This window comes from Microtus pennsylvanicus, chromosome 10 (genome assembly GCF_037038515.1).
Source record: "Microtus pennsylvanicus isolate mMicPen1 chromosome 10, mMicPen1.hap1, whole genome shotgun sequence".
Taxonomy (NCBI): domain Eukaryota; kingdom Metazoa; phylum Chordata; class Mammalia; order Rodentia; family Cricetidae; genus Microtus; species Microtus pennsylvanicus.
The window spans coordinates 45,043,290-45,057,557 of record NC_134588.1 but is presented as its reverse complement, the minus strand read 5'-3'; the positions used below and the strand labels follow the sequence as shown (position 1 = coordinate 45,057,557).

Sequence of the window (14,268 nt, the reverse complement as noted above, 5' to 3'; positions counted from 1 at the left end):
CTTTATAATTGTAAGAAACCTTCGGTAACCAGAATCAATGTCTCTGCCTTTCCATTGTTGAATTTTCATGGGAACATCAGTTAAATGTGTGTGCTGTCATGTCAGAAGCAAATGAAGTATTATCTGGGAGTTTATCTTTTGTAGCATGAAACGAAAGAGAGAGCAGGAGAGGGGAGGGGAGGGGAGCATGAGGCACGAAGACCCCAATATGCGTGTTCTCTTTGGGTGCCCCCAGAATGACAAGCGACTGTTGGACAACAAACGTCCGCTGTTTGTGAACTTTCCTGTCAGCATATAACTGACGTGAGACTTTGCAAAGTGGCATAAGGTCCAACATGTCAATTAAATTTCATCATGAAACCTTAGATTTTATCAAATATATCCTTTCAGCCATCATTTTTATGGTAAGTTCCTTTTGCGTTATAGATTATGTTGGTTTGGGGAAAATGGATGCCACCCTGTCTTTGAGTCTCAGAGGAAGTTGCACTCATGGGTTTTGAATGCAGAATTTGTGGGGAGATACAGCTTAAAAGACTGACGTGTCTGTGGATCCTTTGGACATTCGTAAAGCTTTTCCAGCAGGTCATGGTTTTTTGTTTTTTTTGCTTGTTTATTTGTTTTGTTTTTCCTAAAGGAAAACAAACTCTAATTTAGTAATGACTTCGGATATGTCTTCATAAACAGCCTTCCCAGAGGTTCTTGGGACCGATGTAAGGTCTCACAGAGCACAGGCTGTCCTGGAAGTTGAAACAGAGTTAAGAATGGCCTTGAACTTCTGAGCCTGTCCCTAGTGGTAAGATTATAGGAATGAGCCCCCACACCTGGCATAAGCAGCTTTTTATCAATTACTTTGAAAGGCTAGTACAGTGAGTGGCTGGCAAACCTCCACGCTGGTGGCTTACTATTAAAAGGTCAAAGTGTTTCTTATTTCACATGCATAAGGGGAGAATAATATGCCTGAAAATGAGATGAATTGAAAGTGCTCATATGAAAATGTCAATGTCAGAGGCACCAGAAAAGTTTAAATTATTTCATGAAATTGAGTATGGAAAATCCTATTTCTAATTAAGGTGGGTTGTCCTTATCATGTGACTGTAAACACATGCAGGTACATCTGAATTAATAAGCTATATTGAAATCTAGAGGTTGCGGTCACACCAAAGGATGTCATAGTTAGGCTTGCCAAGACATGCCTTGGAAAAACAAGCGAGCTTGTCTTCAGGGCCACATAGTTGATTGAAGCTCATAAGTCTGCACTTTAATTTTGTTTTGTTTTTGCTTTTGACTCAAGTAGGAGAAAATTCTTGCTGGGTTCTATAGATAAGGAATGAAGGAATCAACAAGATGGCTCTGAAAACTGATTTTTCTCTAGTGTAGTTGGCAGTAGGAGATGCAGCCTGATGAGTCTGTCCCTCGTGGGCTTCTCTAGGAACAGCTGTGGTCCTGAGTGACACTGCATAGGAGAATTTTAAGATAAGGCCATATGAAGCAAAATTAGGATTTATCAAGTTAAAACGGGATTTTTTTTTAAGCAAAGGAAAGTATGTTGTTTGTTTTTTAAGATTAAGATAAGGGTGCCAGGGAGACAGCTTGGTAGACCAAGTGCTTGTGATGTACTGATGGAGGAGGGTCATCTGTCTATTGGTTAATAAAGAAACTGCCTTGGCCCTTTAATAGGACAGAAAATTAGGTAGGTGGAATAGACAGAACAGAATGCTGGGAGAAAGAAGCCGAGTCAGGCAGTCGCCATGATTCTCCCACTCGAGACAGACGCAGGTTAAGATCTTTCCTGGTAAGCCACCTCGTGGTGCTACACAGATTACTAAATATGGGTTAAAGCAAGATGTGAGAGTTAGCCAATAGAGGCTACAGATAATGGGCCAGGCAGTGTTTAAAAGAATACAGTTTCCGTGTAATTATTTTGGGTAAAGCTAGCTGGCGGCCAGGAGCTGGGCGGCGGGAAGCGGCCCACAGCTCCTATATCTACAATGCACCTATGAGAGCCAAAGTTTGGGACATTTATGGTGGCCCACTTATAATCCCAGCCCTTTGAGATGTAGAGACCAGGGCTCCCTGGAACAAGCTGGCTAGCCAGAGTCACCATATTGGTAAGTTCTGGCTCAAATGAGAGACCCTGCCTTAATAAATAAGGTAGAAAATTATTAAAGAACCCTCCCAGGCCAACCTTGGGCTTCTAGCACAAATGCATCTGTGCAGTCACAAAAGAAGGAAGGAAAAGGTTATTTACATTAAGACTTAAGCACCAGTCCTCCAGAGAGAGAGGTGTCATACTGTGGGATAATGCTCTCGTACACTGTAAAGATTTGTCACTTGTATTAGTTTAATAAAACGCTGATTGGCCAGTAGCCAGGAAGAAAGTATAGGCAGGGCAACCAGACAAGGAGAATTCTGGGAGGAGAGTGAATCGCCAGCCAGATTCAGAAGAAGCAAGATGAGAATACCTCACTGAGACAAGGTACCAAGCCACGTGACTAAACATAGACAACAATTGTGGGTTACTTTAAGTTGTAAGAGCTAGCTAATAATAAACCTGAGCTAATAGGCCAAACAGTTTGTAATTAATATAAGCCTGTGTATTTTGGGGGGATTGAATGGCTGTAGGACCGGGTGGGACAGAAACTTGGGTCTACAGTGTCACCTGAGCAGAGGATAGAAATAGTACTTGAGAAAAATGTGGTTTGGTACAGAGAAGGATGTCATCGGGTGCATAGGTGGGATTGTGGGTGGCTTGTTCATAGTCAAACTCTAATGGAGGAGAATATTAGTGAGTTTTGGGCAACAGTCCAGGGAATGGTCAGGATTTCCCAAAATAGAGTAATTCTTATGCATGAGTCAGGTGCATGATGGGAGCAGGCAGCTTAACAATGATACAAAGGTGCCCTTACAGCAAAGGACAGTAAGCCACCATCATCGAAGTCTATCATATTGGTAGCCCCTGAGTCTCATAGCCGTCTAACCCCGTTCAGCTGGCCTATTAGCAAACTGCCTTCTTATCCGACCCCCTCATCCAGACCTTGCAGGCACACAGAAAGAATGAAGACCAGATAGATGTTCTGAAGCCTTTCCACAGGGACCGAGTCAGTGGGCCTCAGCTGACTTCCCAGGGATGAAGCCCTAATGGAACAATCTCCCAACACTGACCCTCAGGAGGGACATGAGGGCAGCAGACATGGTAGACTTCTCCTCCTTGGCACGCCACCATGCTGTGTCTACCACTGTCACAGACCCACCACTGTCCCTCCACCCCTGTAAATGCCCTGCTTAAGACTTAAGGGAATGTACACCAAATTTAGGAGCGATGCAGAAAAAGGCAATGTGGGAGCCTTGCTAGAAGGCTTCTAGAAGACTGAGTGACTAGTGAAGACACTCGAGGCTGAGCACGCCTTTTAGGCATGTCCAGATCAGTGCTCCTGTTTCTGGCTGCTGCTTCTCTAAAGGAAGGAAGGGGAAAGAGTCGTATTCGCTCTTTATGGCCTAAGCACTGTAACTCTGAATCATGAAGAAACCTTTTCAGCCCAAACTGTAGCCACGGCCAGTCTTTACCTAAGGCCTTGGAGCACTTACATAATGGGACAATGCCAGATTTGATTACTGAGTACAGGACTATATAGGAATCTAGTGACAAATCCCATCCGCTCTGTAAAGCCGTAACAGCACAGCAGACCTGACGTTTATATGAGCTGGAAAGCCAGAGAGGGAGGGTGCCGTTAAAACAGGGACTTTTCATTTGCTTAGGCTTCTGATGGGGAAAAATGTGCCAGGTGGGAACTAAATTGGAAAGTCGCTAAATCTCTTTGTAGAAGTACTAGAACATGGCGCCTCATAAATGTGCACATTCCTACCTGTCGCTGTTAAAATGAATTTAAGCGTGGCTGCGAGAAAGGGAAATGGAAAAGAGAAATCTTTGTTTACCACTCCAAAACTTAATCTCTTAAATGTGAGCATGTACACCCACTGTATGGTCTGTGTTGCATAGATTATCATTTTAATAGTTTATGTTTTTACATAAGCATACACATGTGTGTCCTAATGGAAAATATTTGGAAGACAAAGAGCCCATAGGCAGATGAATAACAAATGTTGTGGTGGCCATTGCATCCTCTTTTCCCAACAAAGGCCCTTGTCCTGCTGTGACATCACTGCCACCGAAGTGGCCAACTGGGTCCTTCTCTGGCTGATTGAAATGTTTCCTGCTGTGCTTGTAACTGGGACCAGATAGAAAGATTCTTGCCTCATGGACCTACAGAGTAGGGAAGATTGGATCTAGAGCTGGCAAGGTCATGAAATAAATTAAACCAAGATGATAAGCAAAGACAGACAGACATAGACATACTTTACCACCTGGATGACATTGGATCCAGTTCTCTTAGGTAATCCAATACATTCCTTACTGGCTCGAAGGAAGTCAAATGGCCTTTCTGGCACTTGTATCAGAAGGTGTCCTCACTGATGGGGAGCATTCCCAAGCAAACCGACCTCTCAGCATCTCCTGGCTCCGCTCCTTCCCCTCCGGTCTCTTCATCACATTTCCCAATGGATGGCCCTGGAGAACTGAAATGTCCTCTCACCGCCCAGTCCAGTACTCTCCCTCCCCTCAGGCTTACCCGGTACTATCCACGAAAGACCATAGGATTGCTGCAGCCTGCTCCTCCGGAGACAGCCTGCCTCTGCTTCTCACGCTCTGCTGTGATGTTTCTAGAACTCATCTAGTCATGTGACTTCCCTGCTGAAAACTCTGCAGGGCTCTCCACTATGTCCAGAATAAAATCCGAATTCTTTCATTTCTCTTCCAACCCTGGAGGAATAGGGCAGGTGTTCAGTTCCTATTTCTTTCCGCCCCACCCTGAACCCCATGCAAACAGGGGTGACGGATGAGCGGAGAATCGAATCCCTGAGACCATTGGTCTTCCTGATGAAGATCAGAGGGAGTGGGATTCCCGCTCCTATGTGCTTGGCTCTGTTTGACGGTTGGGAAGGAAAAGAAGCAATGGAGAAGCTGTGAGTGTGATCCTGAATGCTTCCCATGCGTTTTTCTGGAGTGTGTCCAGTTTGTGTGTGGTGTCATTTACCAGTGCTAGCCACCGTGGTCACCTCCCGAAGTGCCTGGCATTTTGATGCAGTTTAAATTTTCAATGATGTGGCTTTTTTCTATAAAAATTCAAGGTTTAATATAAATAATGGTATTTGTTATGCATCCAACTGTTCAGAAAGGGAGAATTCTGTCATTAATGTTAGGTAGTACTGTGATCGAAAGTGTATGCATTTAGAAAAACCACAGGTGTGGTAGTTACTAGGGCTACCTAGAGCTAATGCAGTTCTCCTGACAAATGTGGTCTAGTAAAATGGTGCTCGTTTTCTCTCTCTCTCTCTCTCTCTCTCTCTCTCTTTCTCTCTCTCTCTCTCTCTCTTTTTACACACACACACTCTCTCTCTTTTTACACACACACACACACACACATTTTTTTCAAGACAAGTTGCCCTGGCTGACTCACATTGTCTGTGCTTTTGACTTTATATGTTCTGTAACATATGACCAAGTAAATATGAGGATTTATCCTTTGCTGACCTCCACTCATGGTGAAAGATAGATTAATGTGAGATCTGTTAGCCTGAGTATCTGACTTCTGTACCCTGCACCAGATAAGTCACATGTACTCGCATTCAACTTTCATTCCATTGAGCTGGAGGCTGCTTGTTACACGGCGCAAGCTACCTTTCCCTAGCTAATAAAAGCATCATGGGCGAACATTGATTGTAGTTCCAAAGCAGGTATTCCAAAGCATTCCCTGTGTGTGTATGCCTTGAAGAACCCGAAGAAGCATTGTCTCTTTAAAGTGTCCTTAACTTATAATTGTCAGCAGGATTTGGGAACACTGTAGCTTGTATCTTTTAATTACCGACATAGTGACTTAATGACTTTGTTCTAAATTTGTTGATAGACAATTAAATCTGTTCCGAGCTGTTTCCTGTGGCTGTTTAGCTACAGGAGTACTTTAAATGTTTTCCTGTCTGCCTTACAAAGCAACTGCATGAAAGGCATTGGTTGCTCTAAAGTTGACTTGCCCCTTTTGCGTCACTTTGCTGTAAAATGGATGCGGAACAGTCTTTTCTTTGAAGGGGAAAGAATCCCTAAAAAACAAGACTTCCCATTTCAACCTCATCACCAGTTAATGACTTTAACAAAATACTAGTAAGTTTAGAAATCTCTATACCTAAATAACATGATGGATGTTTGGGCTTCAAGTTGTTGTTCTGATGCTGGCTGGCCGAGTTAATAGCTGCAGGTGGCAGAGTGGACATTCCTGTATGTAAGCATACACTGGGGAGGTAAATGTGGTCCAGCGAATCCTGATCATGCAGCAGACAAGCTATTTCAAAACGATGACGTCCTTTTGCATCTTAATATTATGTGAGAAATAAAAGATTGGATGTCAGAGATGGTTTACATTCTGTGAAATACATCCCTCTGGGGTGAAATGATTATTTTGTATCTGAACATATTTTTAAAATATGCATGCATGCCCTAAAATTTCTTCATTATAGGATCTGACAAAGTAGTCCCCCCCCCTTAGTTTCCATGAATGGAAATGAGGCAAAATGAAGTGATTCAGATATGGAGGGAGAAAGACAGACAGATACAGACGGACAGACAGAGGTGGGGCAAACCCTTTGAGCCTTCTTATTGGGTGTCATTTCTCCATACAGCACATGGTGGCAGTCCCAGGAGCTGTACTTAGACCTCACTCTGACCCTGGGGATTGCTAGGAAAGAACTCCCTGCTGCTGGGCAGGAAAGAACACTAGGTGCTTTAAGCCCAACTAGAAAAGACCCTTGCAGCCCCTGCTGTCAGCCCAGGCAGATGGATGAGACAGAGGTGATGGAGAAAAGATGTCCCCTCCTGCTGCATCCCTGTCCAGAGCAGGTGCTCCTCTGTGAGCATCTAGGATCTTTCCCATCTCCCTCCTCCCCTCGGGGAGTTGCCCAGCGGGTGGGGGAGCTCTTGGCAGCAGCGTTAATACAGTTGCTTTGGCAGTCTGCAGCAAATGAGAAGGGGTGATACGTTTACTCTGACACGACAAGCGCGCGCCGTTCCTAAAGAAAGAAATGATTCCACGCAAAGGAAAACTTAGTTACTGGAGTAAGCTCATCACTACCTGGCAGTAGTTCGCAGACATTTTTGGAAAATGGGAGCTTCTTCCAGCCGATGGGGCCAGCCACTGGGCATTAGAGTTAAGGGGCGGCTGCCCTGGCCGGCCTCTGTAGGGTTGTCTGGGACACTGAGTTGCTGTCTGTAGAGAACCCCGGAAATTGCTCTGTGAAGGGCAGATGGGGACATCCACAATATGGAGGCTCAGATCTGTAAAGAATCGCCAAGGGCTTCCTTTTCAGTTACAGCTTCCTGGGACTGTGGAGCTTTATTCAGGGTGTCCTGAGAGGGCTGGGAGTTCGTGTTTTAGCCCAAAGGGTTCAGATGCCAGTGTGGAGCGAGGAAGATCCGTGACTTCTGCTCAGCCTCATCATCCCCAGCTTATTTGGAAAGGATACTTACATCCTACTGAAATAGCATTGAAACAGTCTCGTCTTTAAGGGAAGCAGCATCCTGGTGTCTCTTCTTCCTCCTTCCAATTTCATTCCTAGAGCAGGTGCCTGTCCGTGACCCATCTGGCTGTGACCATGGGTCTCCACCACATCAACCTCTTCCAGCCCTTTTTTGTTTCCTGTCCCGTCCTTTCTTTAAAAAAAAAAAAAGGCAAATCACTCCACATCCCTCATCACCCTCAACAAACAAGTCCTGAAGTATAAGTTCATTATGTTTATAAACAAATAAAGCTGGCTTTGATAAATGTAGGCAATCAGTAACTAAATCAATACTCTGCATAGATAGATAGATAGATAGATAGATAGATAGATAGATAGATAGATAGATAGATAGCAAGGCACAAAGTATCCCTGGGGGATACATAAGAAAACATAAGAACAAATCCTTAAAAGTCCAATTTTAATAATAAAGTTTCCAGTAAGATACTACTACATGGCCCCTGGAGTAGCAGTAATTGAGAAATGGCCAGGTGGTGGTGGTGGAATGTGGGGAACCTGGACCCATCCTGCTTTGTGAATGGAAATGTAAGATCATGCAACCACTTATAAAATAGCATGTTAATGTTTTCAGTCGGGAAACTAAACTCGCTGCACAGCCCAACAGTTGCACTACCAGGACTCTCCCCAAGAGAAATTGAGACATATTTGTACAAAAGCTCACATGTGAATGGTGACGGCATCATTCTTCATAATAGCCACAAACTGAAAAGAATCTGAATTGTCCATTAAGTAATGGCTAGGTGAGCAAAATACAGTATATTCATACACTGGAATGATAAAGTTTAAAAACCAAGTTCTGATATATACTGCATGTGAACAAATCCAACAAATATACTAAGTGAAAAATGCCAAAGAAAAAGCTACGCATTGTGCGATTCCGTTTATATGAATCTGGAAAATGCAGGTTTGTAGAGACAATGGAGCTATGGTTGTCAGGATCTACGATGGTTTTAAGGCGCCTTTGGGGGGGGATAATGGAGGTGTTAAAACTGGGCTGTGGTCATCTGTATTCTCAGTTATGCTTATGCTGGGGAAGTTTCATGAAATATGAATTTACCCCATGAGACTGTTGATGTTGACTGCACGCGCCACAGTCAGTGCAGTAAATTTTCTTCCTGTGTGAGAGACAGGAACTGTGGCCAAAGGGTGGACCGCACAGCTTTGAGTTTCCTAAGAAGGGTGCCCTTACTGGGAGGAACTCGATTAAACTACCAAATCTTGGACTTTTTCTCCCCCAAACTGAGCTAAATAAGTCCCTTTTCTTTGTAACAAATCGTCAGGCTTCTAGTTTTTCATCACAGCCACAGAAAACAGTAGTGATACAGCAGTCAGCATGTATGGCCACCCCATCAGGACTCAGTAGAAAACTCATTTCCATTTTCGCTTAAGAAGGCCCTCAGTGAAGCACTGTAAATTACATTTCATTACATCTCGTGCTCGGAGGCATATCTGTCTCCCAGCCTTGCAATGAAGTAGGAGATGTGGATGAAGCATTTCCCTTGCCTACCCAAGGACAGTGTCTCCAGGAAGAAAAGCCCTTGTGCATTTGATAGAGATGTTAGCCGAGTGTGCGGTTCTTTCTTTTAATGGGATAGCATAGCTCCTTTAAAGATCCTGGGTGCTCAAACCTGGGAATTTGGTAAATCATTTCCTCAAAAATGAATGAAGAGAGATTTTTGCTTCAAGGAAAGTAATTGACACAGGTTTGTCATTGACGGGTTTGTTTTCAGTTTTGCCAGTGTTAAAATTCAAACCTTAACCAAAACCTGTAACCTTGTAACGTTGGAAAGCTTTCCATGATGAACTTGACAACAACAGTCAAGAGATTTCTGGTGATGTGGTGGAAATTTCAGCAAATGAGTTTTTGGTTTTTTTTTTTTTTTAACAATACGTATGAGGTGTCATATCTTGAAGACTATGGATAGAAGTGTTGGTTCTAAACATTTGAGAGCTGTGGCCAGTAACTAATACCATGAACTCTGGAGTCAGGCTTCCCAAGTTCAAAGCCCAGTATCACCACTCATTACTTATATAACCTCAGTTAGGTTCTTCATTGCTCTATGCCTCAGTGTGCTCATCTGTAAAATGGGAATTAAGTGACTAGGCATAGTGGTGTGTACTGTAAAACTGAGGGATGACGCTTGAGACTTCAAGACCAACACTGTCTCAAGAAAGAGAGAAAAAAAGTAATAAAATGTTACCTAATTCAGAGGTGTTGTAGGTGTGAAAATGAGCTAATGTATGCAAATATTTATGAACACTAAATAAGTCAATATATATTAAAATATAGGTCCTCAGTTGTTATTACTGGTCTTGTTGAATTATAATCTATAAAATAAAGACATAAGTACATAGTAGAAAGTTTTGCCATTGAGCCTCTATAGTTTGAGGGTTGTTCTTAGCAAGTATGTATAATAGGTTTTTAAGGCAGATTTGAAGAGGTAATATAATTATGTAGAGTAGTTTAATAAGAATATAAGTAGGTTACAATTATGTCACATTTCAGTTTCCTGCCTCCAGGATGTTGAAAATTTTGATGTATCATTTGAGCTCTAGGAATTTGGGAGATTATGTGACCAGAGGGAAATGGCAGATCATACCTGCCCACCTTGTATTTAAGAACACATATAGCTTCAAGGAGAAAGTGTTCAACCTGGAAGAAACCTGTGTGCTCGACCCGGCTGGAAGGCTTCCGTCAGTCTCTTTTCTTCTCTGAGATGGACAGAAAGACCAGTCGTTGGCTCTGTTCATGTACTCTGCTGCTCTGTGCAGAACACCCTGCATGATTGCAGAAGACCCTGCATGATGCTCTAGGTCTTTGTCAGGCAGCACAACCCCAAGAGAAACAATGGACTTTGGGTTTGGGCTATTGGAGCCCATGCGGTACTTAGCTAATTCTCCCACCTGCTTTGTGAAAGCTTCAGTAACTATCTGTTGTTCCCTGTCTACCCCAGTGAAGTAACCAGAATATAGTCCATGCCTTTTAAATTTAGTTTGCTTATCATTGGGGAGCGTGGCCAACACAGCATGCTGGTGGAGCGAGCTTTTGGAGTTCATTCTCTCGTTGCACCATGGGCTCTGGGGGTGGAACTCAAGCATGAGGCTTGTGTAATGAGCTCTTACTGAACCACCTCACCAGCCTTAGTTTATACTTCTTAAATGCTTATGAATGTATTATTTTTAGTATAAAGAAGGCAAGGTGGCCTGTAGGAAAATGGTAATTGTTTTCTTTTCCTAGAACATGAAATTACCATATTTTTAGAGTGCTAATATTATGCAGACCCACTCATGTTTGATGGTAAATAACAACCAGCCAGAGCATAGAAAAGTTGCTGGCATTTCACTGACTCAAAGGGGATTCGCTCTCTTCAGAGAAGCAGGGACACAGAAGAGTCTGTTTGGGACCTGTCTGTTTCATGTCCTCTGGGCCACTCGGCTTGTAGCGGAGCTGGGAAGGTAGTCCAGCTCTTAAATAGTGGCCTCTTCAACTCTGGTCACAGTTCAAGTTCTTTGAGGATGAGCAGCCTCCTGTTAACGAGGCTCAGAATGTTCTTTCCTTCCACTTCAAGGGTATTTTTGCAAGCTTCGTGGTAAGCACTTTGTGTATGCCTCTACAAGCGCGGGGTGGTAGTGCGCTTACTGACACACCAGCACTTTAATACCTGCGTATTCTTTGCCCTGTGGCTGCTGTGCTGGAAATACAAAATCTTGTCAAGCTGAAAGCCCAAGACTTCTACTAATCCACTAGAATCTGGTCCCGAATTTTACTGTGACGGGAAACTGTTAGTCATTTGTTGTCACGTCCCTATCCCAGCTAGGGCCTTTTCACACTGTGTCTTAGCATGCTACTGCAGCCAATTCCCCCGCACAGGTAGGCAGTGCCTGCGATTGTCCTGTTTCCCTCTGTCTGATACTGGAACCTTTTGTCGACTCTCTCACCACTGAAAATCGGTAATTAAACTCTAGCTGCGTGCTGTTTTCTAAGCCCAGTGGTAACTGTTACAAAGCCAACTCTTTTCATTACAGTACTTCCTGTTCCAGGGTCTGGCAGGTTCTGCCTGCCTTATGTAACATCTTTGCAAGGACCCTTGTCTTTGTGGCGTGCCCAGCTTCGGTGGAGGGGCTCCATCAGGATCAAAGAGTTTCTGACGAAAATGCCCGCTTATTACCTAACCACGGGTTCTCATCTCGTCCATGTGTGCTTGCGTTTCAGGAAAAAAGTGCCAGCTCGAATGCGAGGCTTAAAACTAATAAAGAAGTCCCTGGATTGGTCCATCAACCCAGAGCAAAGTAAGTTCTGCCTTCTCTTTTCCCTGTATTGTCCTTAAAGTCCCATTTCTGCCTACCAGGTAATCAAGGTTTATTATAGAGCTTTAGTAATTGAGACAGTAAACAAAACATACTCTCAGAACATGCTCAGTACATAGCAAAGCTGACAGTTTCAGGCCATTTAGTAAAATAAATAAATAAGAGGGATAGCTTTATGGCTCTCAGATGGGGAGATCCTGATTAAGATATAAAATAATATAAATCTTATGGGAATTTACTGATTGGTGGTTGCAATAAAATTGTGAACATATCTTCATTAGAATATACTATAAGACAGTCGAGGTCGCAAGACCGAGGATGACGTACAGATGACAATATAGATTTTCCAGAATGCAGGAACTAATTCTACAGATAAAACTGCATAACCCAGAGGAAGGGCTAACACATGAAGAACCATCTGACTGAGGAGGAAACCTGAGCGGCTGGTCTGTTTGAAAAGTATGTTATTTCATTCCATCAGATTCTCGAAAATGTCTAAGTCTGACAGAACAGAAGTTGTCGAGATGATGAACTCCAGATCCCCTTTAACCCCTACTTGTGGGTTCACAGCAGTGCAACTGGAAGGGAGTAGCAGGGGATGCAGGTTTCCCATCTAGTAAAGTTGAAACTAGGCAGACTTCACCCTCCAGCACCTCCAGGGACAGGCATATGCCCTTGAGAAACACATTTCTGCTGGGAGACATTTTGACATCGCCATAACAGCAGTTTAGATAAGCTTTTAGAGGTAAAGCCAAGTGTCCATCGGTAATATAATGTGTAACAGTACTGTGGCGTGTTCTGATGGGAACGCTGCGTGGCAGTGAGGGAAAATAAATGAGGAAGGTACATGTTCCACACGTCAGGGAGGGGCATTCTCAGAACAGTTAGTAGCCGGATGTTCCTTTAAATTCAAAGATTACGTGTATAAGTATATGGCAAAATAACAAAGATAAGCCAGGAAATCAGAAAGCATTCAGTCGAAATGGTGCATCTGACTGGGTGAGACACAGGTGGACCCCAGAGGCTCTCTCTCCTAATCTGATTGTTGCTTATAATGTGTAATTTTAAGAGATCTTTAACTTGAAAAAATATGCTGTACCTAGTACATCTCCTCAGTGGCCTGGGTACTTGAAGATACTTTGCTGGCTTCCAACAAATGAAGACTCATTCATCATTTTACTAAAATAGCTAATGTCTTGGGCGTGGTGGTGCATGGGTTAAATCCTAACACTTTGGAGACAGAGGCAGAAGGATTACCATGCATTCCTGGCCAATTGACTTAGTAAGTTCCAGGCAAACCAAGACTACAAAGCAAGAAGCTGTCTTAAAGGAAAAAGTAAATAAAACAGTACATAAAAAATAAACATTGACTCATTTTCTAGATTGTTCTAGGGCTTATTCCATATTGGTGATAAAATTCACTTTGTGATCATGAGACTACCGTTATATTTCTTAAGAGAGGCTGTTAGTCTTTACTGTAGTACTCTGCTTAAAACCAAGTAAATTCCCAAGGATTCAGCATATTTGACATATGTCACCTCCTCCCCGTTCTGATGTTACATCAAGACCGTAGCAGAAGAAATGTATCATTGCTAGGCCTTCCTGGAAAACTGAGTTTAAAACAACCTGCTTCATGATCCCTGTGATGGCTGTTCTTGGTCGTCAACTTGACTACATCTAGAATTAACCAAAACCCAAATGACTGATCACACCTGCCAGGGCTGTTAACCAAATCATTTAAAGTGGTAAGACCCACTTCTAATCTGGACCTTTAAGCTGGAAATACCCACCTCTAATCTGGGGCAGCCCTTCTGCTGGAAGCTTATATAAAGGACATGGAAGAAGGAACCATTTGCTCCCTGCCTGCTTGTTCTCACCCCCGCTAGCAAGTCCGTTCCTCCACTGCCTTAGAGCCTGCTCTTTTGGATTCCAGTGTACACTGAAGATCAGCTGAGACATCCAGTCTTACAGACTGAGCAACTACTGGGTTCTTGTATTTTTCCAGTCTTAGGCAGCCATTGTTGGATTAGCTGGACCACAGCCTGTAAGCCATTCTAACAAATCCCAGATAGATAGATAGATAGATAGATAGATAGATAGATAGATAGATAGATAGATAGATAGATAGATAGATAGATGGATGGATGGATGGATGGATGGATGGATGGATGGATGGATGGATAGATAGTCATTCTGTGGGTTCTGTTCTTCCATGTCTCTGGTTTGCTAGAGCATAGGCCCACGTGATGGCAGTTAGAACTCGTCAGCAGATAGGGAAAGGACTAAGAGTTTCGATGCTCATTTCAAAGAAAAATGAACACTTATAAGCCCACTTAAGGG

At 43.2% G+C, this 14,268-nt stretch overlaps 1 protein-coding gene across 4 annotated transcripts in view; it reads left to right on the top strand.

The window, feature by feature from the left end:
* Nucleotides 1–14,268, top strand: part of C10H1orf21 (chromosome 10 C1orf21 homolog) — a 196,568-nt gene that overhangs the window by 160,866 nt on the left and 21,434 nt on the right. For all 4 annotated transcript variants that reach the window (XM_075988221.1, XM_075988223.1, XM_075988222.1 and 1 more), the window contains exon 4: nucleotides 11,834–11,910. In XM_075988221.1, coding sequence (XP_075844336.1) covers nucleotides 11,834–11,910 — 77 coding nt within the window. The remainder of the gene's footprint in view (nucleotides 1–11,833; nucleotides 11,911–14,268) is intronic.